Below are 26,872 nucleotides of genomic sequence, written 5' to 3'. Positions count from 1 at the left end.
GCACACCGTAAAACACCAGAAATAGAGCTGGATAAATTATTTATCAATTCAAAGAGACTCTACTTAATTATTGTAAAAAGAAGGCAAAGAGAATGTGGATAGTTCAGGATAAATAATAACAATTTTATTCATGAGTATTGTCAAAATATATTCAATGAAAAAATTCATCATCTTGTAAAATAATAATGCAATTTTCTGTCGAATTTATTAAATAACGCTATAATAATTATAGGAGCCAATAGTAATAACTAAAGATAATTATTACATTTAGCTAACGACCGCAACCTGATGCAATACATTCCTACTATACTATAGCTCAATGTTGTTATTGTATTGGTAGTTTTTTGTATTGTGTAATTCTGATCTTGGCCCAAATTATCAAGCATGTTTTTTATTTTAAATATTTAAAAAATTTTCATAAATTAAAGATATATTTTTTTCCAAAAATATTAAACAAATTTTATTTTTATAACATTTTTTACCGAATCAAATTTTTTTAAATTCAAAATTTTAGACATTTTTTTTATTAAAAATTTTCAATTTTCAAACTTTTGGTTTAAAAAAATTTTTAGTCAAATTTTGAAAATTAAAACATTTTGTTTAATCAAATTTACAATTTTTATTTTTAAAATTGAATTTGAAAATTTTGACAAAATCAAAACAAGATTTTGGAAATCTAAAATTTAATATTTTTAAAATAAATAATTTGTACTAAAATAAAGAAGACTTTCAATCTTTTTTTTTTTAATCTTCTCAAGATTTTTGAAAAAATTTTGAACCAATTGATTTTTTTGGACCAAAAAAAAAAAGTGTAAAATGTAAGTGTAACTTATTAAATAAGACACATTTGCCTTAATGAATAACATTTAAAATATTTAAATTTAATTTTATTTACAAAGAAATACCATTGATAGATTAATTATTAAAATTAATTTCACTGACTCGGTAAATCTTACAAATAATAAATATTTAACTCATGTCTTGTACAATTTCTTTCAATAATTATTTTTTTTCTTAAAAATAAATCATCCGTACACTCGAATTAAAATTTTATCGCAATAATAAATTGCGTATAATTTAATCCTAAGTGAATTTACTTTCAAAGTCTATGACTTCAATATCATCCGGGATATTGTTTCAATTATTATTATTTTTTTTTTTTAATTAGCGACAAATTTTTTTTTCTATTTTTGTCTACAATAAATACATCTATAATTACTTTAATTTTATTCACTTAACAATTACCTTCTTTTTATCATTTTTCATTTTTTTTTCGCTAACTATAATACAAATAAGAGCCTAGGTCGCTTTTATATTATTAATATCATTTTTTTCATATATATATAAACAATGTATAACTACAGTGCATTAATTATTCTGAGTAAGTTAATGCGATTTTAAAATTTGTTCATTTTAATTATTAATTATTATTATTTTTACAATTGTTCCAGTGAGTCAACGATATCCATACCGTTTTTATTTTATTAATTTTAATTAATTTTTTTTAGTCACGTGTGTGATGTATGATTTTAAAATCACGCGCAATCGAGCGAACCAAGTGAAGCAGGGCTATGAGGCCCTCCGAGCATAAAAGGAGGACTCATAGGAGGTCCTCCACTTCCGGCGCTATTGCCATACAGCTCTAGCTCGTTTAATGAGTTTCCGTCTACGCTTCCACATTTGTCGGATTTTCCTTCTTGTTTTAGGACCATGCGTCGCCATTTTGCTCGTGCGTTCTGGAACCATACCTGGAATGATACAAAAAAAAATTATTTATTAAATTATTTGTTCAAGTATTCTATTTTTAATTACAAAAAATTCCAAAAAAATTACAAAAAATTTAAAAAAAATATACCAACACTGAAAATTGATAAAAAAATTTTTTTTTAAATAATTGGAAGGTTTTTTTTTTTTAATTTCACCTTATAATTTTCAATATAAGACTAACAAATTTTTCTGACGATTTTTCAAGTAAAGAAAAATTTTTAACCCTTCAGAACATTTTTAATTGTTGTAAAAAAAATTAATTTTCATTTTTTCACGGATATTTTAATTATTAAAATTTGAAACCGTTTTACAGCAATAAAATTATTTTTTAATCAATTAAAAAAATTAATTTTTGATGAAAATTTGGGATCTGTTTTTAAAAAATTGTAGACATTATATTCAAGGGGAAGGGGAAGGGAAATGATTTTAACTAAATAAAAAATGAATGTTAAAATAATCGATAGGATGAGAATAAAAGAACAAACCCCGTCGGTAATAGCATTAGCAAATAGTAATTGAATTAATAGAACCGATTTGTCAATAAAAAAGGAATACACAAGGTGTGATTAAATACAAATTGAAATGAGTTATAGAAGAAGAGGTTATAAGTATCGCAGCGGCATTTTATAGACTTTTAAGTCGCGTTGATTTTCACTCGTTCTTTATCCGCTGAAAGCCACCTGATCCAATTAATTCAAGTCTTGCAATTGCTCTAAGATTGACTACCGTTCTGCAAACAGTAAACACCTTCTTTATGTATGTATACATATAAATACAGACTTTAGTATAAGTACGGCACGATATAGATAAAGAGACATAACACAAGGCACAAGACACGAGATCTGACCTTCGTAGCAAAACATAGACTGATTACGCGGCGTCACCACGCAGGGACATATATACACCATAAATGGCGATAAATACTATCAGACATCCGGCATGTGATCTCATTGAGTATCGAAATAGACCGCAGTTTTGTTTTGTTGGGTTATTTATAATTGTTGTAATGTAAACCGAATCTATTCTACATAGTAAAAAATTTTGCGTCAACAAATTTTGTATTAAAAATTTTTGTGTAAAATATTTAACACTTATTGTCTTTAATTAACACAAAAAAGTGTTAAATATTCAATATAAAATTATTAACTGTCTATTCCTTATTTTAAATTACTAAAAAATATATTTAAGCCCAAATTTAAACTGTTACGTTCAATAGCTCTCCAATAAAAAATTTTATCATGGAACATAAATCCGGAATTAGTATAAATCAGACATTTAAAAGTTACAGCGTACTTATTCGAAGAATTATCTGAGAAGCGGTAATATTTTGCGATTTAGATCCTCGAGGCCTCCATAAAGAGTAGGTTGTTTCATAAGATTGAGTCATTAATTGAAGAGTGGGTCATAAAAGAAACACAAACTTACTTGTGTTAAATCTTTGATTTTTAAACGACAAATTCGAATTCCAGCAACTTTTTCACCACCAAAGTTACAATTAAAAGTAATTTTAGTGAATAATTAATTGCTTAGATCAAAATCCGAGTTATTCCTTCCACGCAGGGTTGCTTAGACGCATTTCATACTACATAATAAAAATCTCTTCACTAAGTCTTACTATCCGATACTTTAGTATGATTTTTTATTGTCGAAATGTTTCAAAATTTAGTGAATAAAATTAATAATTATTTAATGAAAGATTAAGATTCACAACTTAAAAGTTAACTGATTTTTTTAAAAATGCCTCTGACTATTCTTCACCCCTCGTAAGCTTCCGAGCTTATAAATAAGCAATAAACATATCAATTATCTTCGCAGAGTCAAACTACCCTTATAGCGACAATAAAAACTAACAAAATATCTTTCTGGACAGAGATGGAATAAATCCGCCATTTTGGTGAGTCTCCACCCTCGTGGATACCCAAGAGAATCCTATAATATTAGAAGTGTACGAACGAAAGGACGAGCCAACAAGGGAAGGAAACCTGAACTAAACTGAGCACACTGCTAGATATATACCGCTGCTATAGATGTATATATGTGGATAATACACAGTATATAGTACATTATAGGCGGTGAAGAGAGGAGGCGAGCTGAGAGCGAGTATTCGCGCGTCTTGCGATCAATATCAACCAAGATGGCGCACACTTTCAAACAAGACCCCTTAGAATTGTATTCGTAGTCGTCGTCGTCGTCGTTCTGCGCCAAATACAATAGCCCTCCCCCTGCCTCCCCGTTATTATTCTCTGTCCTCGAAAGGAGACCTCTTTCGCTTTATTCCAGCATGGCGGTGAGGATGTGTCTTTCCATCGCTACTCAACTCCACTTTTTTCAGCGTCTACGGATGTCATCGAGGTGCTTTCGACAAAATGAGAAAACTTTTCTTGGCTTCAGAACTTTTTTGCTTCGTTCGAAATAATTGAATTCTTCAAAATCATTTTATTTTCTTGGTTCAAGATTTTTCCTTGTTAATCAAGTCAATTTTCTTTATTTGGTGTGCACTGAAAAAAACTTAATCAAAAAAAAAAAAAATTCTTTTTAAAATTTTGAACTTACTTTGAAATATTCAGCTTGAATTAATTCTAAAAATTAATCTCTTTTATTTTCTATATTATCAATAATAAAAGCCTGAGACAATTTAAGACTGAATAACAATTTTAAATTTTTATTAAAAATAAAAAAAAAAATTAAAATCTTCATTTTCAATCTAAAAAAATAATCTGCTAGAAAATTGAACGCTCAACTTATCAAATTTTTTTTTAATCGATTATTATTTTGAAAAAAAAATTAAAAATGACTTCAATGGCTTCTGTTGAGAATTTTTTAATCATGATAACTTGTGAAAAAATCAATTTATTTTTTTATCTCTTTATCTGACTTACGAAAAATTTTAGAAAAAATTACCCTTAGCTTAAGGTGGTCCAAAAAAAAAAGAAAAAAAAGTGGGTGATTTAGCGGATGTCAATGAAGAAAACAGTAGATGTGTTGCGGAAGATTAATCGTCCGTATTTTATCACGGATATTTTAGAGAAGAGTTTTAGATTTTTTTCGGGTGAAGTACATAGTTAGTTTCATATTTTGTTGGACTTGTTTGAGTTATGTACGACGCCCTATAAAAATATTCACGGGACTTGAGTAGACGGTGCTTGCAAGTATGTACGCTGGTCTCCCAATTAGTGCGTCCCGGTCCACGTGAACGGCTGTGCTTTCGTGATATTTCCGTCGACGCTGTTGCTTTTCTTCGTTATCCGTGTTCTTCCTCTCCTTATTCTTGTTCTTATTTTTTTTATTCTTGTTTTTGTTCATCTTTGAGCAGAGTTGAGCTTCAACCTGGACCGGCAATAGCTGAACGCAAATCGTCGTCTACCCTCTTTAGTCCTCGTTAAAACGACCCACTCATTTCTGTAACTGTTACCACATTTTTCTTCTAACCCGTCTTGAATTCATAGGTTCCGGAATTTATATGTCGTATGAATACTTATGGGTATTTATAGTTATGGATAAAAATTTTTTTTTCGATTCGTTTTGAACGTTTATTCGTGTAAATAAATTGCAAGGTTATTGTCTTTCTTTTTCATAAAATAACTGAAGTTTTTAAAATAGATTTTAAAGATATTTTCGCATTGCTATTTATAAACTTTAAATTATTTATTTTTACATTTTTTTTAATAATATTATATTGCATTCAAGTTTGAAATTTTTTTATCAAAAAATTTTCTTCTTTATTTAATTTTTTTTTTTTTTTTTTCCCGAGCAATAATCACACAATAAGAGCACAAAAAATTAAAATCAACCTTAAAATCAGTCAGCAAATTTCTCATGTCCTTAATTTAAGGTTAAATTTTTCTAATCTAATGATTTTGAGCGTGGTATTGCGATTTATAAACAGGACTGTAACTTTTATAGAATAATTGGTGAGACTGTTGGTGAAGTAAAGACTGATTTAGGACTTGTTGAATTCTAATTTGATTGGCAGCAAGCCAATTATACTACTATATATAAATATACGGCTTAAATGTACAGTTGTACAGCAATAGCAACAGCAGCAGTTATCTAAAAGTTGAAACAGAGTAAAACTCACCTGGAGTACCCTCTTTGGCAATCCGGTCTTCTGCGAAAGTTGCTTAAGATCTTTTGCGTCTGGATTGTGATTGATGGAAAAATAACTCTTCATCGTTCTTAGCTGATGATGTTTGAAGCTTGTTCTCATCCGCTTGGTCCGGCTGTTTGAGCCCGGCATGCCCGGCGTACCTGGGCCGCGTCCAAACGGCATATCAATGTACTCTGAATTCAAATCTGTAGTCAAATAAACAAACAAAACGATTGTTATTATTTCATTGTTTAATTGACAATTAATAATCCATAATTGGTAATGTTTAACCGCATGAGCAATCTTGCATGTGTCTTCCATGATAGTAAATCACCACAATACAACATAGAGTTGTAATTGGTTGTGTACTTGCATTCTGTTAATGAGTATGAGTATAAATGTATGAACGTATGGATGCAGTGTGTGCTATCACTTTTCTTAGGTTTGCACTTGAGAGCTAATGAGCCGTGATACGCATCAAACAGCGCTACTAGAGAGTAGTCTTGTATAGGAATATATACATATGTATATACAGAGATAGTCATGGTATGGTTCAATGTATACTTGTTAGATCGAGCAATCTCCTCTCTTTCTTAATCGCTAACTTTTATTAATTTGTTTTTTCATTTTTTCATGCTTGACTCGTTTTATTCAGACATTAGACAAGATAACTTAATCCGTGAATCTAATCAGTTAATCCATAAACTACAACATTATTGGCTAGTACATTTAATTGTAATTTTTCATTTTTACTCAAATAAATTTTATAAAATAAAAGTAAGTGTATAAGATCTAAAATTTGAAATTTTTAATTTAATTACTTTTAATTTACTTTAAAAAATTAGGTTTCAATTTTTTATAAAATTTTGTAGAGTGTATTTTTTGTTTCATAATTTTTTACGATATTCCAATTAACAAATTAAATAAAATTTCAAGTAAAATAAATTACTAAGTTTTGTGTTATCCCAAAGTTATGTCGGGAATTAAATTAAAAATTTATATTGATGCAATAAAATAAAATTACAAAATTATTCAAGGCTACAATATTGATGAAATTTTTATAAGAAAAAGTATTATGATCTTCTTTAAAAATGTTTAAATAATAAATATTTTTTATAAATAATTACAAGTATAAAAAAAAATAAGGTTATTAAACATTGAGCTAATAATCAATTTGTCAAAATTTTTTCTAGTTTTTTTGAAAAATTTTCCTTCTCGATTAAAGACAAAAAAATTTTTAAGTTCAAGATTTTTTTTATCTAAATCAAATTAATTTTTTTTTAACTACAAATCTCTGACAAATTTTCGATACACAAAAAAATAACCATTTACAATCATGCTTTAAAAAACGACATCAGAAAAAATTATCTACACTTATCAAAAAAAAGATACTTCAATTAAAAGTGCAGAATAAAAAATTAAAACTCGTCAACTGATTAGTTAAAATTACAAAAGTGTCTAAGATTAAAATGCTCCTCAAAGTATAAATTCTCGAGTGTTTGGCAATAAAAAGAAAAAATTTCTCGCGGTTTTATTACCAAATTGGGTAACGATTGAGATTGGACATGTACTCCATAGACTGTACAGAGTAACTTGCAATTTACACTATCAAGATAACGAAATGTTCCGATCCAAAATAAGGACTAGAGCCAGTTGGCGATCGATGATGGATCAACACGTAACAGCTCGATCTGCTGGTGTGAGAAAATGAATTTAGAAAAGCTATTGTTTCCCACGGTGAGCAATTCTGCACTTGAGAACTGGTTTTGAGATTTAACTTTTTGAGTTGAGTGTGCATGCATGATCTCACTGGTGAACGTACACAAGCAACTTTGTGTGATAATGATAATGATAAGTTAACGCGCGAGTATGAATAAGAAATAAACGAAAATGAAAAAATAACAACCAATATAATGCAGCTTGGAGATGCTCGTACTCGTGAATTTATGTCGAGCGGACAAATTTTATCAGGGTTCGGTGGCAAACGCTGGACGCCTACGCTAACCGTAAATCACCATTGCTCGAGGCACCATCTCTCTGTTTCGTTGAGGAACTAAATTATAAGAAGCGAAAAAAAAAAAAATAAAGGACGTACACAGAAATACAAAATACCGAGTAGAGTGTTTGCTGGGGAAAGAATAAGAATAAAAATAAATTATAAAAAAGACAGATAGTTAATGTTGAATTAAGAGCAGTTCGACCTTGAAAAACTCGACTTTAAAAACTACGAGGACTCTTTTCTCTGTTGGTACGTACGTTTTAACCTCATGTTGTGTAAAACGTTTGTGTTTCTCGACGGGTTGTTTTGCCTTGTACCACGAGAACTCGATAGCAATCGCACCGATCCGCAGCAGCCGAGTCTTGTGCTGCTTTTCATGAGAAGAAAACCTTAAGATGACAAAACAGACACAAAAAATAAGAGTTATATGTACAGTTAAGTGGATGCATACAATAAAATCGCTACAAATCGGACTCACGTAAGATTATCAACTTCGACTGAGTAAAATATTAAGGAAGGAAATCCTTTTAGATATTAAAAAAAAAATTGAAATTTTAAATTCATATTTCGAAAATGTAAAAAGTTAAAAAAAAAATTCAGTATTTTGTATAAGTTGGACTTTGATTAACTTTTGAAGAGTTCAATTGATTAAAAAAATTTATTTTTATACTTAAACGAAATTTTTGAACCTATGTTCGACAAAAAAAGAAAGAAAAATTATATATACGATATTTATAACCACAATTTTCTCATGGTTTGTAAAAAATTACATATTTTGAGTCGTCCAAAGCGATTGCTTCTGTAACTTTTATATTAAAGTTGTGAGTATTGTTTGACCTTGCGAAACTAAGCACAACTTCAAACGCTGAGCGTTATGAGGCGTGCAAAATACTAAGAACACTAAACAAAATCCCGATTGCAATCAACAAACCAAGTTTCCGAGTGTACTCGAATCCCACCAGAGTTTATTTATAGATCCAGCATAACCGATACCCTAAAAAAAGGTTGATGTCGGTACGATGTCTACTCGTTTCGGTTATTGCTCGCGCCGAATCGGTGTAGTTTTTTTAGTGCCACGCGACCGCAATCACCCAAGAGGAACCCTCAACCCAGCCTAGTTAAAAAAGTACCACTAAATCAGAGCACCGAAAAAGCGAGCAAAAAATTTGTGTACCAGCGTTTCTTATAATATATTTTATTATTTTATGGTACAAGACATTGGAAGCTTGTAAGTTTGAGAAAATTTTAAGTTTAGGAAACGGGTCTAGTCTGTGCCGATAAAAAAAGACAAGTACCACGAACTGAGAAATGATTCATCTAAAAGCATCTTCGACCCATGGAGAGGCTGGCTGGTGAGTTTGCCGAACCTATATAATACCGCGAAGCAGTAGTTGTATTAACTCAAGACTCAAGACACCTACTTGTTCATTTTTTGTAGCTCTTTTTCAAAGTAACACAACTTGCTCAGTCACAACTGCTTTGTCTTAGAGCACCAGCCGCGCATGTATGTCTGGCGCATGGTAATGACGCATGTAATGTATACGTTTTTTTACAACTATTTACTCCTTATTCTCATTCATTGAGAACACGTGCGAATGGATATATTGTATGTTCGCTGCCTAATCGGGAATAATATAGATAGACCTAAGACGGAAGACATAAGACGCAGAGTCACCTGGATTGATTCCATCTGGTTATTCCAATCGAGACAGGATAAAGGTTATGATTAGATTCAATTTGTCCAAGTTTGAAGAGGAAATTATATTTTTTATTTTTGTTTGAGAATAATAGAAGATATAAGTGTGATTTTTTGGCTTGAGGTTGTTTGCAATCACACATTTAAGGGAAAAAACGGGAAGATTTTTAGGTAGTTTTTTCATGGTCCTGGTAATAATGATTGAGTAGTTTTATTTTTAATTGAGAAAAAGTTGCAATTTGTAATTTTTTTAAGAAAAAGAGGAATTAATTTGAAAATTTAAAAGCAATTAAATTTAAAGAATGTGTAAAAAAATGAGATAATAAATTATTTTAGAAAATTTCAAAAAGAAGATCGCTACAAAATTTTGAAATTTTAACCAATCATGAACAATTTATTGAAAAAAGTGGATATATTTTTTTTCTATATTAAAAAAAAATGTAATTTAAAATTTTCAGACATTTATGAACAATTAAATGCAAAAAGCAGACATCAAAATTTTTTTTAATGTCAGAAAAAATATCGTTTCAAAAAATTTTGAAATTTTAAATATTTATGAGCAATTTATTAGAAAAGAAAATTTCTCTTGATAATTTAAGACCTAAAATTTTCTTTAATAAGTTAAAAAATTTTTTAGAAACATTAAAATTTTGAAAACAAAAAAAAAGTGAAAAATTTTTGATTACTCACCGAGACTAGCAGTCATAGCTTCTAAATCCTTGGGCTTCCTTTTCCTCGGACGACCTTTTTGTCTGGGTGGAGGTACTCCAGCAGCTCCACCGACAGCCTGAGCAGTCCCGTTGAAGTAAGGGACTTTCGGCGGGGAGCCTACTTCAGGACCTGAGGGCGTCGACGGCTGAAGTGGTACTGGACTGGCGTGGGTTAATTGATGAGGATGCTGAGGATGCATGGTATGGTGAGGATGGCTCGGGACGCCGTGATGGTGCGGCTGATGGTGCAGAAATTCTGGGGACGGAAACGACTGCCCGGGATAATGAGGTCCCGGAGGGTAAACGGGTACTGGGGGACTCTGGGAGGGATGCATTTCCGCACCCATTTCGTAGTCAGAACGGCACAGAACCACGCCGTTTCTCATGCCAAATGTGTCCCCTTTCGTCAGCGGGACGGCACATATTGCGCAGGAGAAACATCGGACGTGGAACACCAGCTCCCGGGCTCGCATCACCAGCTCTGATGACAGGATTGCTGCTTGACATCGCGCGCAACGTTTCAGGCTGCCGAACATTCTGAAACAAAATTTTAAATAATATTTTAGTCATCATTTTTATTATTTTTATTCATGAAAAAGTTTGGTAGATCCAAATGTGAAGGCTTCAAGTAACCTTAATACTATTTTCAATCATTTGATAATTTTATATCAAACATCGGTAGAAAATAAATAATTATCTTTTGTAAATCTACAAAAAAAAAATTTTAATTACAAATTAAATAACAAATAAACTACAAGAAATTTATTTTATTTGCAATTTTAAATCTTGTGTAAATTTTTCCGCGGATAGAATTTTTTTCGTATGAATGCTCTCTTCTGTTCCGATGCGTGAATCATAAAAAATAATCAATTGAAGATTGTATTAACGGCAGTCAGTCAGCGAAACATTATAGTATCAGCTATCTAGTTATCTTATTCAAACTATATTTAGAAATAAATTTTTATGCATGGCTGCTCAAAGGACAGAAAATTTCTCCAACTGCTAGTCAAAAAAAAAAATTAATTACAATTAAACTAAATAATATTAAAGCTGAAATTTTCATTTCATTAATAAATGAGATTAAAAAATAAATTAAGATAAAAATTGATTTTTTATAACATTTTTTAAAAGGTACTTATCAATTTTTTTTTATCATCATGATTATTTATGGAGAGTTCAATTTCATAATCGAAAAAAAAATAACAAAATTTAAAAAATAATTTATAGCAGGTTGGGCTCGAAACTCGAGTCGGGAACATCTCTATCTAGTTTCATGAAATGTCGTGGTACTGGGTGCCAGAAGTCGGGAACTACTTTTACATTTAACACGGGAAGGGAATAAGCAGAACCAAGTAGGCTGTTAGTCAGCAATATATTTGGTGACAGAGATAGGCAAGAGGTAGGTAGCCAGAGAACGATATCTTTAGAGATATAAGCTCCAGCGTATCCGCGGCCCGGTAATGGAGACAGTAGTGCCGCTAATGCAGTAGCGATGTTGAGCAGTCTCCATGTATCTGGATACTTACCCTCTTGCTCTTTTTCCTACACGATTTTTTACCCATTGGTATACATATTATACAAGTTTTGCGATATCAAATGTATATCGATTCCTTTTATTTTTAAAACTCGGGATGGTCGACAGTCACTGTTCTCAATGTGCTGGCAAATGCACTTCTGTTTTATCCGTTTTATCCTTTTATCGTTTTTCGCCTACGCAGCCGTCCTTATTTTGTTATATTATATACATTTCAAAGCTTCTCAGTTATTTTTTTTTGTTTTACATTTAAAGTATATTTTCACTTTTCACCTCATCACCACTTACATTAATTCTTCTCTCTTCATATTTAAACCTTCACATTAAAACCTCAAATTTAGACCCGTTATTCACGAACCTATGAAAAGCTTCCGTTGATTTGCGCAGTTTAGCGTCTAAGTAGTTGTCTGCCTGAGGGTCTTGACTCCAAATTGAGAGCACATTGTCATCACCAATGTTTGCCAGCGAATAAGTGATTCACCCTCAGCTTCAGCTAGCTCCAGGGGGCCGGATTGGGTCTAATTAGATTCGACATATTACGAGGATTGCATAATCGCTTAGTCCAGTTGAATTCTCATTTATTCAAAAATTCAGTTTGCCCAAACCACAAAACAAATTTTCCGTACCTGTTGTGTCTTTTGTCGAACATCGCAATCGGGTCTAGTCTCTTTTCTCTTTTGTACCATGTTTTACACAGTAGCAGCCCGCAAACCGGTGAATGAGGCCCAGAATAAGAACACAACAATATTCACATACATCGTAGAGTTTGTATTCGGCGATTCAAATATATTTCTCACTACTGTATTATGTACTGTATACACGTTTATGCGGTCGCCCCGCGGAGAATTCCCGCTGAGTCTTACAAGTATCGCCATATGCGTTACATTATTATACAACTCCGGCAGGGACCGGGTTCGCGCCCCATCCGAGTCCCAATACCAATCCAAGTGATTATATTTTGTCTCAATGTAAGTTTATAATATAACTACAGTAGTGAATCCGAAACAGAACACTGTTAACACAGATCTTGACAAAGAGTCGGAAATCTTTTATACTTAATATTTTATTTAAGGAAGTAAATCGTGGTCGCTGATGCGACCTCTTACCGTGCGTTCGCACACACTTTGAAATACATACAAATTTGCTCTCACGTGGACATTTTTAGCACGTGGTTTATTTTCAGCAGTTTATTTTTTATATGGAAGGATTTTTGAAAATTATTGTGACATTTTACATTGATGCAAACTAATAACCTGTAATTTCTACATGACTGCCGAGAATTACAAATTGTTAATAAAATAACTCAAGAATAAATTGAAAAAAAAAATCTTAATAATAAATCAATTGCAAATTATACGTTAATACAGTCCTTAATAGGTTACTTTCTTAATTAAATTGATTAACATGTAAACCATATAAATAAAATAAAATGTGTTATCTCACTGGAGTGTAAGATCCAAAATTGTTGTTCATAATTTACAAATAAAAGTTTCATTGTGTATTGAATTATTTAGCTTTGCAGACGCTGAAAGGTTTCTAGATCGAATAATTGCTCAATTAAATGAAATGATGATTGGGCCGTTGGAAGATGGTGAGTTATAGAGATACTTGGGTTGAGACACTAACGTGTATCTGATTTCTTCATTACGATTAAACTTTGTTGTATTATTTTGTTGGAATTTATAAATATGCAAGGCGATAAAAGTTATTTTAGTCTTATTGTTTGCGTATACAAATGCCTGTGCCCATGTAACGTTTTATTTTATGAATGACACAGTGTGGTGTGCTGTCACCGATGAACGGTGGACACCGCTGCGCGTGGGACGCACTACGTGACTACTCCCTGGCTTCTTGCATTAATCTGGATCATGGCATTATATTACCTCTACTCTGATATATCTTTTTATTGGCATACTACAATCTTAGTTTTGCTGCATGCGACGAGATTATTTATGTTTATATTTTATTTAAATGGAGATTCATGCATCAATTTAATTTTTAATGCCATATTTGCAAATACAGTTCATTGTGAATTTCGTGATTTTATTTTTTAATATTTTTTGATCAAATTTAATGATGCAATATTCAAACTTTGGATTTAAATAGTTAAATTTTTATAAAAGAACGTGAGAAAAAAATTTTTTATAATTTTTTTAGAAAATTAAATTCAATATTTTACTCAGTACTTAAATTTAAAATTTCCACAAACAAATTTTAAAATTTTGCAATATTAAAAAAAAAAAAAAAAACATTTATGATTAAAATAATTTTTCCAAATCTTATCGTGAGAAATTTCGATACGTCGCCACTGAATTAAGTTAAGCTAAAATCTCCATAACCCTTTCGACAAATAATTAATCACACAAGACAATTTAAAATAGCATCTTTCATCTAGATAAAAAGTTTGGCCGTCTGTGTCAGTTTTAATTACGAAACATTCACCAGATACTTTATTGCTTTGAGATTTAGCTTTCCTACCTCACGTCTGAACTCTGAAACCATGGCTAACCGTGAGTAAGAAATACATAATAATTTACAACCTGGAATACTTAATAAAAACATACACGGGATAAGAGCGAGCATAAATGCGTCATTTAAGTAGGACCGAGTCGAGAAAACTCCGAGCCGAGCCACTGGCCACTGGCCACTGAACCAACAGGAGCAACAAAAGTCCAGGTCCCCTGTTATGTATTCTCATACTTATACTTTTACTGGGTATGACCATGCCACGATCCACGACCCACGATCTCAGTTCAGCTTGTGTGCTGTTGCTGTTAGATGTGGATGGTAAATATTAAAGTAGCAACAGAAGCAACTGCAGTCAGCAACACCCGCCGGTTAGGTGTCTTGGGCCGGACATCGTCGGCTGACTAATGCGACGGGAACACGACATCGTAAAGTGCGTTTGGGATCTGTATCACGTACACGATATCATAAGGATTTTTTCTTTGATTATTCCTCTTACTCTTACTCTTACTCTCACTCTTACTCTGCAAATGCTAAGTAAAGATTTTAATCCTTAAGTATCGTTATATATCTCTCACGCGCTGAATCCAAGGCAGCTGGACGTTACATCAAATATCGCTGACTTATCTCATACTTATGGATCATTTTTCATTTATTTGTTTATTTGTTTATTCATTTATGTTTCATCATTTTTCTTAAACTCACTGTTTCAATTTTAAGGAATGAAATATGGATTAATTTTGGAGTCATAAAATATTAAACCAATTTTTTTCCTTATTTTTGTTCTATTGAATTTTTTAAATGAAAGAAAATTATTTTTACTATGAATAAAAAATATTTAAAAAATAAAAGAATGAGGGTAATATTTATTTAGCATACTAAAATTAATATATGTTGACATTCAAGACCAATAATCATATAAATTTCAAAATAATACTAAAAGATGTTTAAATTAGAGGGAAAATTATTTAATTATTTTAAAGTAAGCCGAAATTATCCGACTGTAGTAAAATAAGCTTATTTAAAGAGTAATTTTATTTTTATTTATGATAAAAGTAACCATTTCTTGTCAAAAAGTAGCCCAAATTTTGACTGTTACATTCACTAGCTCTTCAATAAAACATTTTATCATGAAACATAAACCCGGAATTAGTATAAATCAGACATTTAAAAATAACAACGCACTTATTCGAAGAATTATCTGGGAAGCGGTAATAATTTGCGATTTAGATCCTCGAGGCCTCCATAAAGAGTAGGCTGTTCCAAAAGATTGAGTCATTAATTGAAGTGGTCATAAAAGAAACACAACTTGCTTGTGTTGCATCTTTGATTTTTAAACGACAAATTTGAATTCCAGCAGCTTTACCACCATCAAACTTACAATTAAAAGTAGTGTTAGTGAATAATTAATTGCTTAGATCAGAATCCGAGTTACTTCTTCAGCGCAGGGTTGCTTAGAAACATCATATATTACACTGTATATAAACGCATTCCTTTGGCCGCGGAGGTTTCCTGATAAATAAAACAATCTTACATATTTTGTCGGTGTCACTGTCAGGAAAATAACAGTAGTAGTTTCTGGGATGGTTTCTTGTGTTCTGTTGTCCTGTTGGATGGTGTTATGTATACACTTATAGTTATGATTATATGTAGAATACAGTGGACTCATATCGCTGATGTTCCTTGGGATTCGTCGTAGCACCACGGGGGGCATCCTCTCCTCGTATAACCGCGGCAAGGTCATGTTCAAGTCGTGTGTCTACACGAATTGCGAGTGTCACCACATAAAGCATATCCCGGCAAAAGTATCTGGTTACACGGGGTGGAGTTACTTTCAAAAAGATGTTCATATTTCTCAGTTATAAATTCATGCCGTTACTTAGTACATGTGTGTGTACTATTTTATCCCGGCTCTTTTATTTACTTCGGCTCAATATCAGCTGAAATATGTCACGTGTTATTGAACCGGTCACGTCCTTTTTTTTTTTAAATTAATTTTAAGCTTCTTTTTCTACTTTTTCTTCATCTTTATGTTCTTCATATCAGCCGACATTTTTATCAGGAATTACGGTGATAAAAAACAGAAAACTTTTTATTTTTATTGATATCAGTCCATACAAAAAAAAAAAATTTTGACCCAATGTGAATTTTAAATTTGAAAAAAATATTTTGATTATAAATTTTGGAAAAAATCATCAAAATTTTCTTATAAAAATATAAAAGTAAAAAAAAAAATTTTTATAATCTAAAATTCATATTTGATATAAAAAAAATTATAAAAATTTGGCTTATATATTTTTTTTTAGAAATGTCTTTATGACTTAACATGTTTTATTAAAGAAAAATTGATTTAGTCATTAAACAAACTCATAAAAAATGTCAGATAAGCTTCGTAGAAGAGAAAAAAAAATTGTATTTTATAAATTTATAATTCAAAATTCAATTCTCTGGTAAAGAAAAGATTTAGAGACCATGCGCCACCTATTGGAAATCTTCGAAACTAATTTTAATTAAAAAATTGTATCAAGCTATATTTACATATCAGTTGCAGTGTTCACGTGAATTTTTCATAAGAATTTCAATGTATATTTCACAAACAGGCACAAGTCTGTATTTTTTGGCAATATTAAAGTCTCTTGCAGATCGCAATGACCTCGTATCAAGACTCGACCAGTTGATGATATATCGGGCGGTTGGCCCTGCAGGTGTCGCGGTACAAATGCGTTGACCAGCTATCTCAAAAGATTCCCTGGGAGATATCGCGAGCAGAGTAAAAGTAGAGGGAATCCATCCCTTGCAGCAATTACCGGATGTATATCTAAAGTTAATATTAATTATTACACCGTTCTCCACATGTTGTCTTCAGTGACAAATATTGTTTATACTTGCGACTCTTATTTAACATTTTACCCAACCCGAGGTTCGTTCATATAATGCATGTGTAAGAATATTTGCGACAAGATGTTTTAAATAATTAAACGTCAGGTAGTAACTGAATTCGCTAGGCGCAAGACTGGCGTATCGCGAAAAGAAAACCTGCGATGAAATATGTCCAGCTCTACGACACCAAGAAGCCAGCTAGCAGCTACTGATGATACATGTCCCAAGTGTCAAGTTGTCATGGCGCCGCTGGTATTATGTTACAAACCCTTCTGGCTCTTCCACGTTATGTCCCTCCAGGTTCGTGACTTTGTCGTTTGTCGTATATATTTATGCTTTAACTCTGAAAAATCTCACCTATATCATTCATACGCATTTAGAATTTTTAAAAAGTTCATTTGATTTAATTTTATTTTTACACAATTTTTTTAACGATATTTTTCAACAATTAATCCATCGATTAATAATTTCGATAAACATTTTACATTTTTAAAAACAATTTAAGGCTAAACTTTAAATCGAAAATCGATTATTTTATTTTTCAGCTCTCCATTGTTTTTAAAATAAATATTTTAATTATTCCTTCAATCAATCTCTGGATAACATATACTTCTTTGATCTCACGATAGCAAAAGAAAACATAAAACCGATTAAAATGATAACCAGAAAGAAAGTGAAAGCCTTGCTCCTTGATGACGATAACTAAGAAAATTTTTTGCACCAACAATTTAATCTCTATCCATATCCATCAACGTGGCCAAGAAACTTAAGTTAAACTTTAGAAGGCATTAACCCAAAAAAAAAAAAAATTTGCATCTAGAAATCCAAACTCAAATTAAAAAGCATGAATCCATTAACTATAATTTATATTAAATACAGCGTCTGTTCGGATAAATGATTTCCCACTAAACTCATAGCGACGTGCTTTCAGCTACCTTGTACATTTTACCTCAATATTCGCTGGAGGCATAAATTAAGCCGCGGCTTTTACGATTCAAGGATCGTAACATTGTATACGCGGTAAATTAATACCATCAACGCTGGCCCATGACACCCGACAGCAGCCACCAGTCACTGGACAATTCAAACTGTCACATTAACGACATGCCGTTAATATTTACGTTTTATTATTAATAATAATTCCCCACTTATTTTATTTATTTCCATCTATGTATAAACATAAAAATCCGATAAAAGTTAAAAGTCTTGAGTCATCCATCCCTCAAGAAAAAAATGCGTGTTAAAATATAAAAAAAAATATTTTTTTAATAGCTCAATTTTTTTAGCCTTCTTTTAGTATATATTTTAAATGTAATTAAACATTTTTTTTTTATGAATTGTAAGAATTTTAATAAATTTTAATTTAATTAAAAAACGGTCAACAGTTAGTAATTAAAAATCTATTTTTAATAAATTTTTAAATACTGTCAATATAAATATTTTTTCTAAACATTTATTGTTTTCTGGGGGATACTTTAACTACAGTTGAGACTTTTAACGTCTTGACAATTTTTAACGTCTTCCTGAAGTGTCAGAGTGTCGATGCCACGCATCAGAAAGATGGCGTGCTGGCGTATCTGACACACACTTTTACAAAAAGGCACATCTTTGCAATTTTTTATTAAGTCTATTCATATATATACATACATATGAACTAAACAACTGGTTTCCGTCCCTCCCAAGAAGAAGTTCTATGGATAAGAACGCATCGCGTGTTCCTCTACGATGACTGAACTCGACTTGCACGGTCTATCTATCATCAACGGATTCGAGCCCATCTTGATGAAGACGTTTCGAGTTTTCGCGGTGGAAGTTGAATTCTGTCCCGTACGAGTTATACTCGTTTTGTTCATATTACACATATACACATATAGACACAAATGTATATGTATAGAGATTCATAATATGGCAAATGGCAGATGCGCTTAAAATAGACATCTGAGAATTTTTTAGTCTCGTAAGTATATAAATATAAAAGAGTATACAGTATATACTAAAAGGTGTGTGTTTTGTGACGATAAATCTCCATTCGGTTAATCAGAAGTGAAGGCAGTTTGTAGCAACAGGAAACCGACCTTAAATCAACTGCTAAGGGAACAGCAAGTGGTAATTGAGCCGTAAGCCCTTAGGACAAAACCGAACCCGTTAAGCCTACTTTGATATTTCAAGCTCTTGGATGATACACTATCATTTATCATCGCTTTTGGAGGAAAAAATTCGGAATTAATGATTATTTGTTTGTCTGGAAATTATTTTTGATTGCAATGAAAATAATTTAACTTGTTAAGATTTATAATTTAGGAAAACAAAATTTTAACTTTATGAAAAAAAAATAAACCGTAATATCTCTTAGTATCCAAAAAAAAAAATTTTCCCACTGCATTTATAATCAAATCAATTTTTTTTATACTAAACATAAATGCACAGTTGTAACTACATTTAACTTTTGCAATTTATTATTCAAATGAGCAATAAAATATCCTTAGAATAAATTAAATCGAGCGGGCGATTACTTAATACAATAAAAATGAAATAGATTGAAATTTAAATACCTTGTGATACATAAAATAAATTTATGTATAACAGAATACATTACGTGGAAAGAGAGTAAATATAAGGACGTGATGTATTTTATTTAATTTAAAAGGTAAATAAAATATAAGCGACAAGTATTAAAGTTATACCATGAACAGCAGTCACCAGCTACCATTACTACCCGTAATACATGTGGACATAGACCTCCCATAAAAATCCGCTCTATACTCTATATGTATGTAGGTACCTGGATACATATGTATACACTACTCTACTTCCCATTCTCTAATTAATTTATTATGCACTGACGATTACGAGGACTTTTAAGAGTTACTACCAATTTATCAAGAGGAAACAATTTAATGTCTTGCTTTGTCTTGACAAACGAGTAACTATAACATTGTGTTAGCTCAACGTTATATCGCTATCAGGATAATAAAATTAACAATGATTTATTTAGTATCATTTTAAATTTCATTAGGTTCAAGCTCGTGCCTAGTAATCATACAGCTTGTTTACAATTTCATTTTTTTTTTTTTTTTTTATTTGGACTATTGAAATAAATTTTTTATTAGATCACATTTTAATGCCTAATAATTACAGTGAAAAATTGTTAAATCACTTTGTTGACTAAAGACAGTGCATAAGGTCTTACGTAGTAAAATTATGAAATTTTAAGAAACTCACTTTTGACATAATAATTTTTTGTTGTTATGAAAAAAATTATGAAGAAACAAAAAATCTTTTGTAATTAAATAAAATTTACGTTCATAATTTTTTATTCAAAAAAATTGTATTTAAATTTGCTTTTTAATCACAATTTTTTTCTCTAAAGTTTATAAAAATAAAATAATTGAAAAAAAAAAAATTTTTTTTAATGTCAATTTTTCAATAAAAAATTTTTTTTTGATCGAATGATAAAAAAGTAAAAAAATTGACGCTTGTAAATTTTATTTTTATAAAATTATTTCTATTTTTTTGTTTAATTGATTTAAATTTAAGTAAAAACTTTTAAAAATTTATTAGAAATGACACCAAATAAGAGAGATGTCAATTTTTTCCATTTTATTGCAAAAATTATCAAAGTTTTCCATTATAAATCAAAAAGAAAAAATGAATTCACTATTAAAGAAATAAATAATTTTCCAAATTTCAACCTAAAAAAAGCTTCACATACCTCGTTAGTTTCTCACAACACATATCCCATTACTAATCGTAATACATTTTCTATAAGTGACATTTCTCGGTCAAACTTTTCTACCCATAATTTATAAATAATATACTATACAGTTCATACACAATAATAATATTTTTCATAGAAAATTTACGACATGTTATAATTTCATAAAACATTGCTATCAATTGGTAAACCGGTTTACGGAGCTAGAAAATGAAGCAGTTTCTAAGCTAAAATCCCCATAAAAAACGACAATACAAGCCCATACATAAAACTGTAAAACCAATCCCTACTTCCTGAATTGAGCATGTCCAATAATTCATTGTGCAATTCATAGTGCATTGCAATAGATTACCAACCCCTTCTCTCCTCAAGATCATTAATTCAATTTCTTTAGAAACTTATAAATCATCAAAACGACAATTAACTTTCAGCACTAAATTAAATGTACCGTTTACTGGTACATAAAATTTGACAGCTTTTGACTCCGAGTTCCTTATCAAACCTGATAATAATCTAATTTCATCATCGGTCTGGTAGTTTTATTGTTTCTCAGTGCACTGCAGTCAGTTCTCCTTATTACGGTGGGTATAAAGACAGTTGAAATAATCCAGGAAGTCATACACTGTACTCTGTACAGTTCTCTTAACTTTTAGTTCAGTTAAAGTCTCTATATAATAAATACAGAACAGCAATCTCTTTACGCGCAAGCAATTTTTACAGCAAAACCACCCGGGCAGTCTCTAACATCACGCAATGAATGACGATGCACTGGATATTTTTCCTGCATTGTATACAGGCACTCGCATTAAACTAATTTTAATCTACTGGGAGTCGTCATATCATTCAAGTGCATCAGCAGTAAAATAGTTCGCATTGGCATTCAAAAATAAATAAGACATCCCTAAGTATCGTACAAAGCCCATCAAGACCAAGATGAACCGATTTCTCGGTAAAATATTATTACATATGTGTGTATGTATTTACAAGAGTGTAGAATGCAGATAAAAACATATGCGAAATTAAAACAAAGTAATTTCCTTTGTTTGGCGAGAGTTTATATGAGGACAAGCATAAAGGGACATTGTGTCCTCATCACGCGATGTAATGCCTTGAGTGTCTTCTAATAACAGCCCTGCTCTGGCGAAACTGCACATCCCCATTCAAAAGTAATTTTTTTTTTTTTTTTTTTTTGAGATCTCACATGCAAGGACTAAAGATAACGAGGTATTTCTGTTACTCGTCCAAAAGAGCGCAACTCATCACGATCAGGAGATGAATATGCTGATACGAATTTTGCTCGTATGTTAGACAGTAAATATAGACAAGATTGAGCGGAGATATTAATGACAGCCAGCAAGATTGCTACTTTTATCTGTAATGCGCTCTGACATCAGTAAAGACTGTCAAGCCGTTTTCTTCCTATCCGTCTAGTTAGAATTAGTAGAATGGGCGAAACTCGCGGCTAGTATAGGCGGTACGCAGATCTATTGCGCAATTTATTGGCGCGTGCGCACTAGCCTGGACAAAACGCGATGCAGCGATGAGGGGTATCACCGTCGCTATCTATTGAATAATCGTATCGGTTACAGTTTGTCTTATTTCTTGAGTGTTATATTGTATATATTAATATTCTATCTTACTATTTTTATGTTGTTATTATTATTATGGATGATATTGTGTGTTCCTTTCTCTTTCGTTCGCCGCCAATTATCATTTCTCCGTCTGGTGGTGTCTTCATTATTAAGACTAAGACCGGCTTCTTATCTAGTCTTTCAATCTATATGCTGTATACACTATACGATACACTAATGTAATTTTAGCTCGCCGGCATCATATCGGCATTCTCGAGATTTCACATATGTTTTAATGACATTTCATTTTATTTTTTTAGTTTTTAAGATTCATGATATTTTTGGCGAATTTTTTTGGGATTAAATTTTTTGAATGTTTATCTCTTTTGACGATTTGATTCTTAATATATTTTTAGAAAAACAATGCTTTCGAATTCATCACCAACGAAAATACTTTCCCAAAAAAATCCAAATATTTTAAATATCGTATATTATAGTAAAATATTACATCAGTAACACACCAAAATTTTGGACACTCATTGACAAAATTTTTCACATATTTCAACTACCGATCTTAACAATAAATCGTTAAAATTATGCAGTACATAATCAACTACCTATTTTTTTTTTTTTTTTATCAAAAAAACTGTAAAATTCTTTCATTCTTAAGAACCACCGTCTTTCAGAAATTCTCCGTAATTGTCACCCTGCAGCAAACAATGGCTCCAAAAAAGCTTGAAGATCCTCGAGAACGATAACCGGCCTACCGAAATTTGTTTGACATTTATGTCAGACTGAAGCGGTAAGTATAATCCATGTTACGAGAAATGACACGTGGATTTGCAAATAAACAGATAAGGCACAGGGACTCGCGATCAGTGTTGAGATTAAAAAAAGAAACAACTTTGCAGGTTAAAAACTTGAATAGTAAACTATTAAACCTAAAAGTGTAGCTAATGCCACAAAAAAGTAGAAACAAAAAAGAAAGAGAAGAGACTAATCTTTTCAGTTGATCTCATTTTCGAGAAACGGATTTGACTCGGTTCTCCATTATTCACTTCAAAGCAACTTAGCTGAACACTGGACTAGTAGTATAAGCTATTGATCTAAAATAACCGTACAGCACTTTCATTTCATTTGGAATTGGAAGTTCGTGTGCACTTGTTCTCCAGAAAAACTCTTATCAAATCTTTTTTTTTTTTTTCAAAGAATAAAGTCTATGACAAAGGGGGGGGGGGAGCTCCTCTCGCTTGTACCGCACACGGAGTGCAGTTCAAAAACATAAACACACGAAAGCATCAACAGGGAAAGAGAGAGAGAGAGAGAGAGAGAGAAAATAATAGGGTCTTTCTTGCAAGTAAAGAGAATGTAAGTGTGTTTAAGTTATAGTATAAGTATAAGTAAGTGCATATATGCCCATCAGCGTATAAGGCCCAGAGTCCACGGACTAATGGTCACGACTCGGCCATTTACCTCCGGCGAAGCGTCGATTCTCGATAAGTAAATCGCAGCCGATCTACATTTCATCACGGACGAATGATACTTAAGAACTTTTTTTATCCCTCTCTTTCTCCCAGTAAGTTAACTTAACTTTACAGAGCCAAGATCCATGATCCATGTATTACGGATCCTATCTTCCATTTTCCGCATTGCTCCAAGTCCACATAATATAAACTTTCTGATTGAATTATCGAGACCTCAGCTGGATGAGGATATTGTGCTGCACCTATTTCTACTTTTATTATAACTCGGTATTCCTCAAGAAGGTCGTTTCGAGTTTCCTTGACTCTCTTTCTAGCTTCTTTCTTCATGCCTTCATGCAGCATTGGCTGCCATGGCTATCGTGTCTGTCTCGCTTTCGTGATTCACGAGGACACCACACTTTGGTCACGCTCAGATGCTAAATCGCTCTTCCATACACGACAAATTCCAAATAATCATCCTGTACTGGTTACTTAACAGCTTCAAGGATGTTATTACTGTGACTTTTATTTGGTAGTCAGTCAGTCTGTTGGTACACATTTCTATGTAATTTGTTGCATTATGTATTTAGATTATTGGTGGTCAAAAATAACAATACAAATCATAAGTGAGTTATGATTTATAATCAATCGTTATTCAACAGGTTATGGAGCCTAAATTCTTTCAGTGCGTGGTAATTGTTTATTGAATCGGAATTAAATTTTTTCATCGGAAAATTATTGATTTTTTTTTTAAATTCATTATTTAAAAAAAAAAAAAAAAACAATGTAGAAAACCAAAAATAAAGTGAACTTACTTGTAGTAGTCCTTTTTGCAATAAATGTTCCCATCCCGACTAAAGCAGGTGACTTCACCATCGAGACCTTGCCGGCAGTGAGAACATTGGAGACAGGCAGCGTGCCATCGCCTCTCCACGGCCTGGAGATAGAACCTGTCAGATATTCTGAGGCCACAGCCAGCACAAACGACCCCCGAGACATCCTCCAGGTGGGTGGGTGGTGTTGGTGGAGGTTCCAGCTTGGGTATCGTGTGGAGATCATCCGAGCCGGTTGATTGGGACTCGGTGAGTTGCTGGTGCTGGTGCACCTGGGACTGATGATTATGGTGATGCTGGTTCTCGTGATGATGGTGATGGTGGTGGTTGTGGTTATGCTGCTGCGTGTTCAAGGATTGATGGTTCAGGTCATTGGAATGCTCGAAACTCGAATTCCTGAACTCGGTTCCACCTGTATTGAAAATAAATTTAAGAGGGAATGAGTTATGTAATAATTTATCCACGGCAGGAAATTTTCTTTAAAATTTACTGTTAAATTTATGAGAAAAAATTAATAGTATTTTTTTATACTGTATTTGTGAATAATTATTTAAATATTGTAATTAGATCAGATGTAGCGGAACGTCCCATAATTACGGTAATTAAAAAAAATTCTTTTGGTGTAGATAAATATAATCATCAGAAACAATGTAAGCAGTGAGTTGGTTTGATGAAAACAATAATTATATGGTTGTGATTAAGATACTGTAAAGATAAGGAAGACTCACCTCCAGGAGATCCGTAATCTCTGGACTCATAAGGGGTGGTCGTTCCGTCGTAGCAGTTGTTGTTATTAGAGCCACAGTGAGTAGTCTGATGAAGCTGTGTTCGATGGGACGATACGTGATGATGATGAGCCGCAGGGGGGCTGCACGGTAAAGTGGTGGGTCTTGCGGCATCACCCATCGACGCGGGGAGGCACGGGCTGAGATCCCGCGCCTGATCCATCGCTCCAGGCCCCCCTGCGCTCCCTCCCAGCCCACCTTGACAGCCCAAAGCCAAGCCGCTGCCTCGCTCCTGCGAGTTTGGCGGCTGCTGAAACAAATCAACACGTTTTATCATTAACTGCATTTAACTCAATCATTTTACTTTGTCAGTGTCAACGGATTTTGAATCTTCAAAATTAAGGGAACGATAGGTTTAGAATGAAGGAATTTTACAGAATATTTTTCTTGATATGGATATTTTTATTAATTCTTTAATAATCAAGTTCATTATTTTTATATTTTTTCTTAATTTGAATTCGTTTCTTAAGCAGTCTATGGCTAAATTTTTTTTTCAAGTACAATCTTCTGAAAAAAAAGCGGGGTTAAGTGTAAGTACTTAAGCCCAATACAATTGTCCGAAGTAACATAAGGGTCCAACGGAGAACCGAACGGGGATAAAGGACAATAAAGCAAGTCAGCGAGGAGGACAGGAAGCTGAAGAAGAAGAATGAGACGAAAATCGCGAGCAAGACGAATAAGAATTAAGAACGAAACACAAAGTATCTGAAGAGTGGCAAAAAAACAAAGACAACAAAGACAGTCTTGATCGAGGAAGAAAACAGAAAGAGGGAGAATTGAGAATTCCGAGGCGAGGCCAATACAAGTGACGGCGGGTTACGCCGTGTGACAGCGGCACTCCAGTAGACGCTGATGGATGTCGCAGATCTCAGCGCATGCGCGGTCACCCTATAAGGCGCCTCTGGAACCGGCCAATCCGAGGAGAGACACAGACACCGCCGTGTTTCAACTGTCAGCGGTTTTCTCTCTCGCTCTTGAACATTATTTCTCTTTCCTCGGTTGCAGTGGTGCACCGCGACATAAATTATTGTCTTGAGTCTCTCTCACTCCCATTCGCAAGAGTCTCCGGTCGACAAAGCTGGCTACTTCCTTGTTATGTACTGAGGCACTTGTATGTAATATAATGTACGAAAGCTCTTTCTCAGCTAGTGCATTGCAGCTCTCATCGCCTCTTATTCTCCAGCTACTGCTACTGCTACTCCTGTTCCTGTTGCTGCTGCTGCTGCTGCTGCTGCTGCTGCTGCTGCTGCTGGTGTGGATCCAGGCCTCTATCTATATGTGTTGAGTAGAAAACCAATGCCGTACTTTACGACAGCAGATACCGGTATTTACTGCGGTTTCAAGCCGCGAGCGACACGTTTGCAGC

The 26,872-nt window shown here is 32.6% G+C and overlaps 1 protein-coding gene across 3 annotated transcripts in view; it reads right to left on the bottom strand.

Annotated features, from left to right (window-relative positions):
• Positions 1-782: 782 nt before the first annotated feature.
• Positions 783-26,872, bottom strand: part of LOC141535057 (protein apterous-like) — a 41,302-nt gene continuing 15,212 nt past the window's right edge. For 2 of the 3 annotated variants that reach the window (XM_074254825.1, XM_074254826.1), the window contains 5 exons: positions 25,450-25,756; positions 24,704-25,133; positions 10,240-10,796; positions 5,846-6,060; positions 783-1,748 (listed from right to left, as the gene is read on the bottom strand). In XM_074254825.1, the coding sequence (XP_074110926.1) occupies positions 1,536-1,748; positions 5,846-6,060; positions 10,240-10,796; positions 24,704-25,133; positions 25,450-25,756 (1,722 nt within the window). In that variant the 3' untranslated portion in view covers positions 783-1,535. The remainder of the gene's footprint in view (positions 1,749-5,845; positions 6,061-10,239; positions 10,797-24,703; positions 25,134-25,449; positions 25,757-26,872) is intronic. The other variant, XM_074254827.1, reaches the window with a different exon arrangement.

Source organism: Cotesia typhae, unplaced genomic scaffold (assembly GCF_013202065.1).
Source record: "Cotesia typhae breed Kobodo isofemale line unplaced genomic scaffold, CoteBio_Ctyphae scaffold_13, whole genome shotgun sequence".
NCBI classification, from domain to species: Eukaryota; Metazoa; Arthropoda; class Insecta; order Hymenoptera; family Braconidae; genus Cotesia; species Cotesia typhae.
This window is presented reverse-complemented; position numbering and strand designations above follow the sequence as displayed.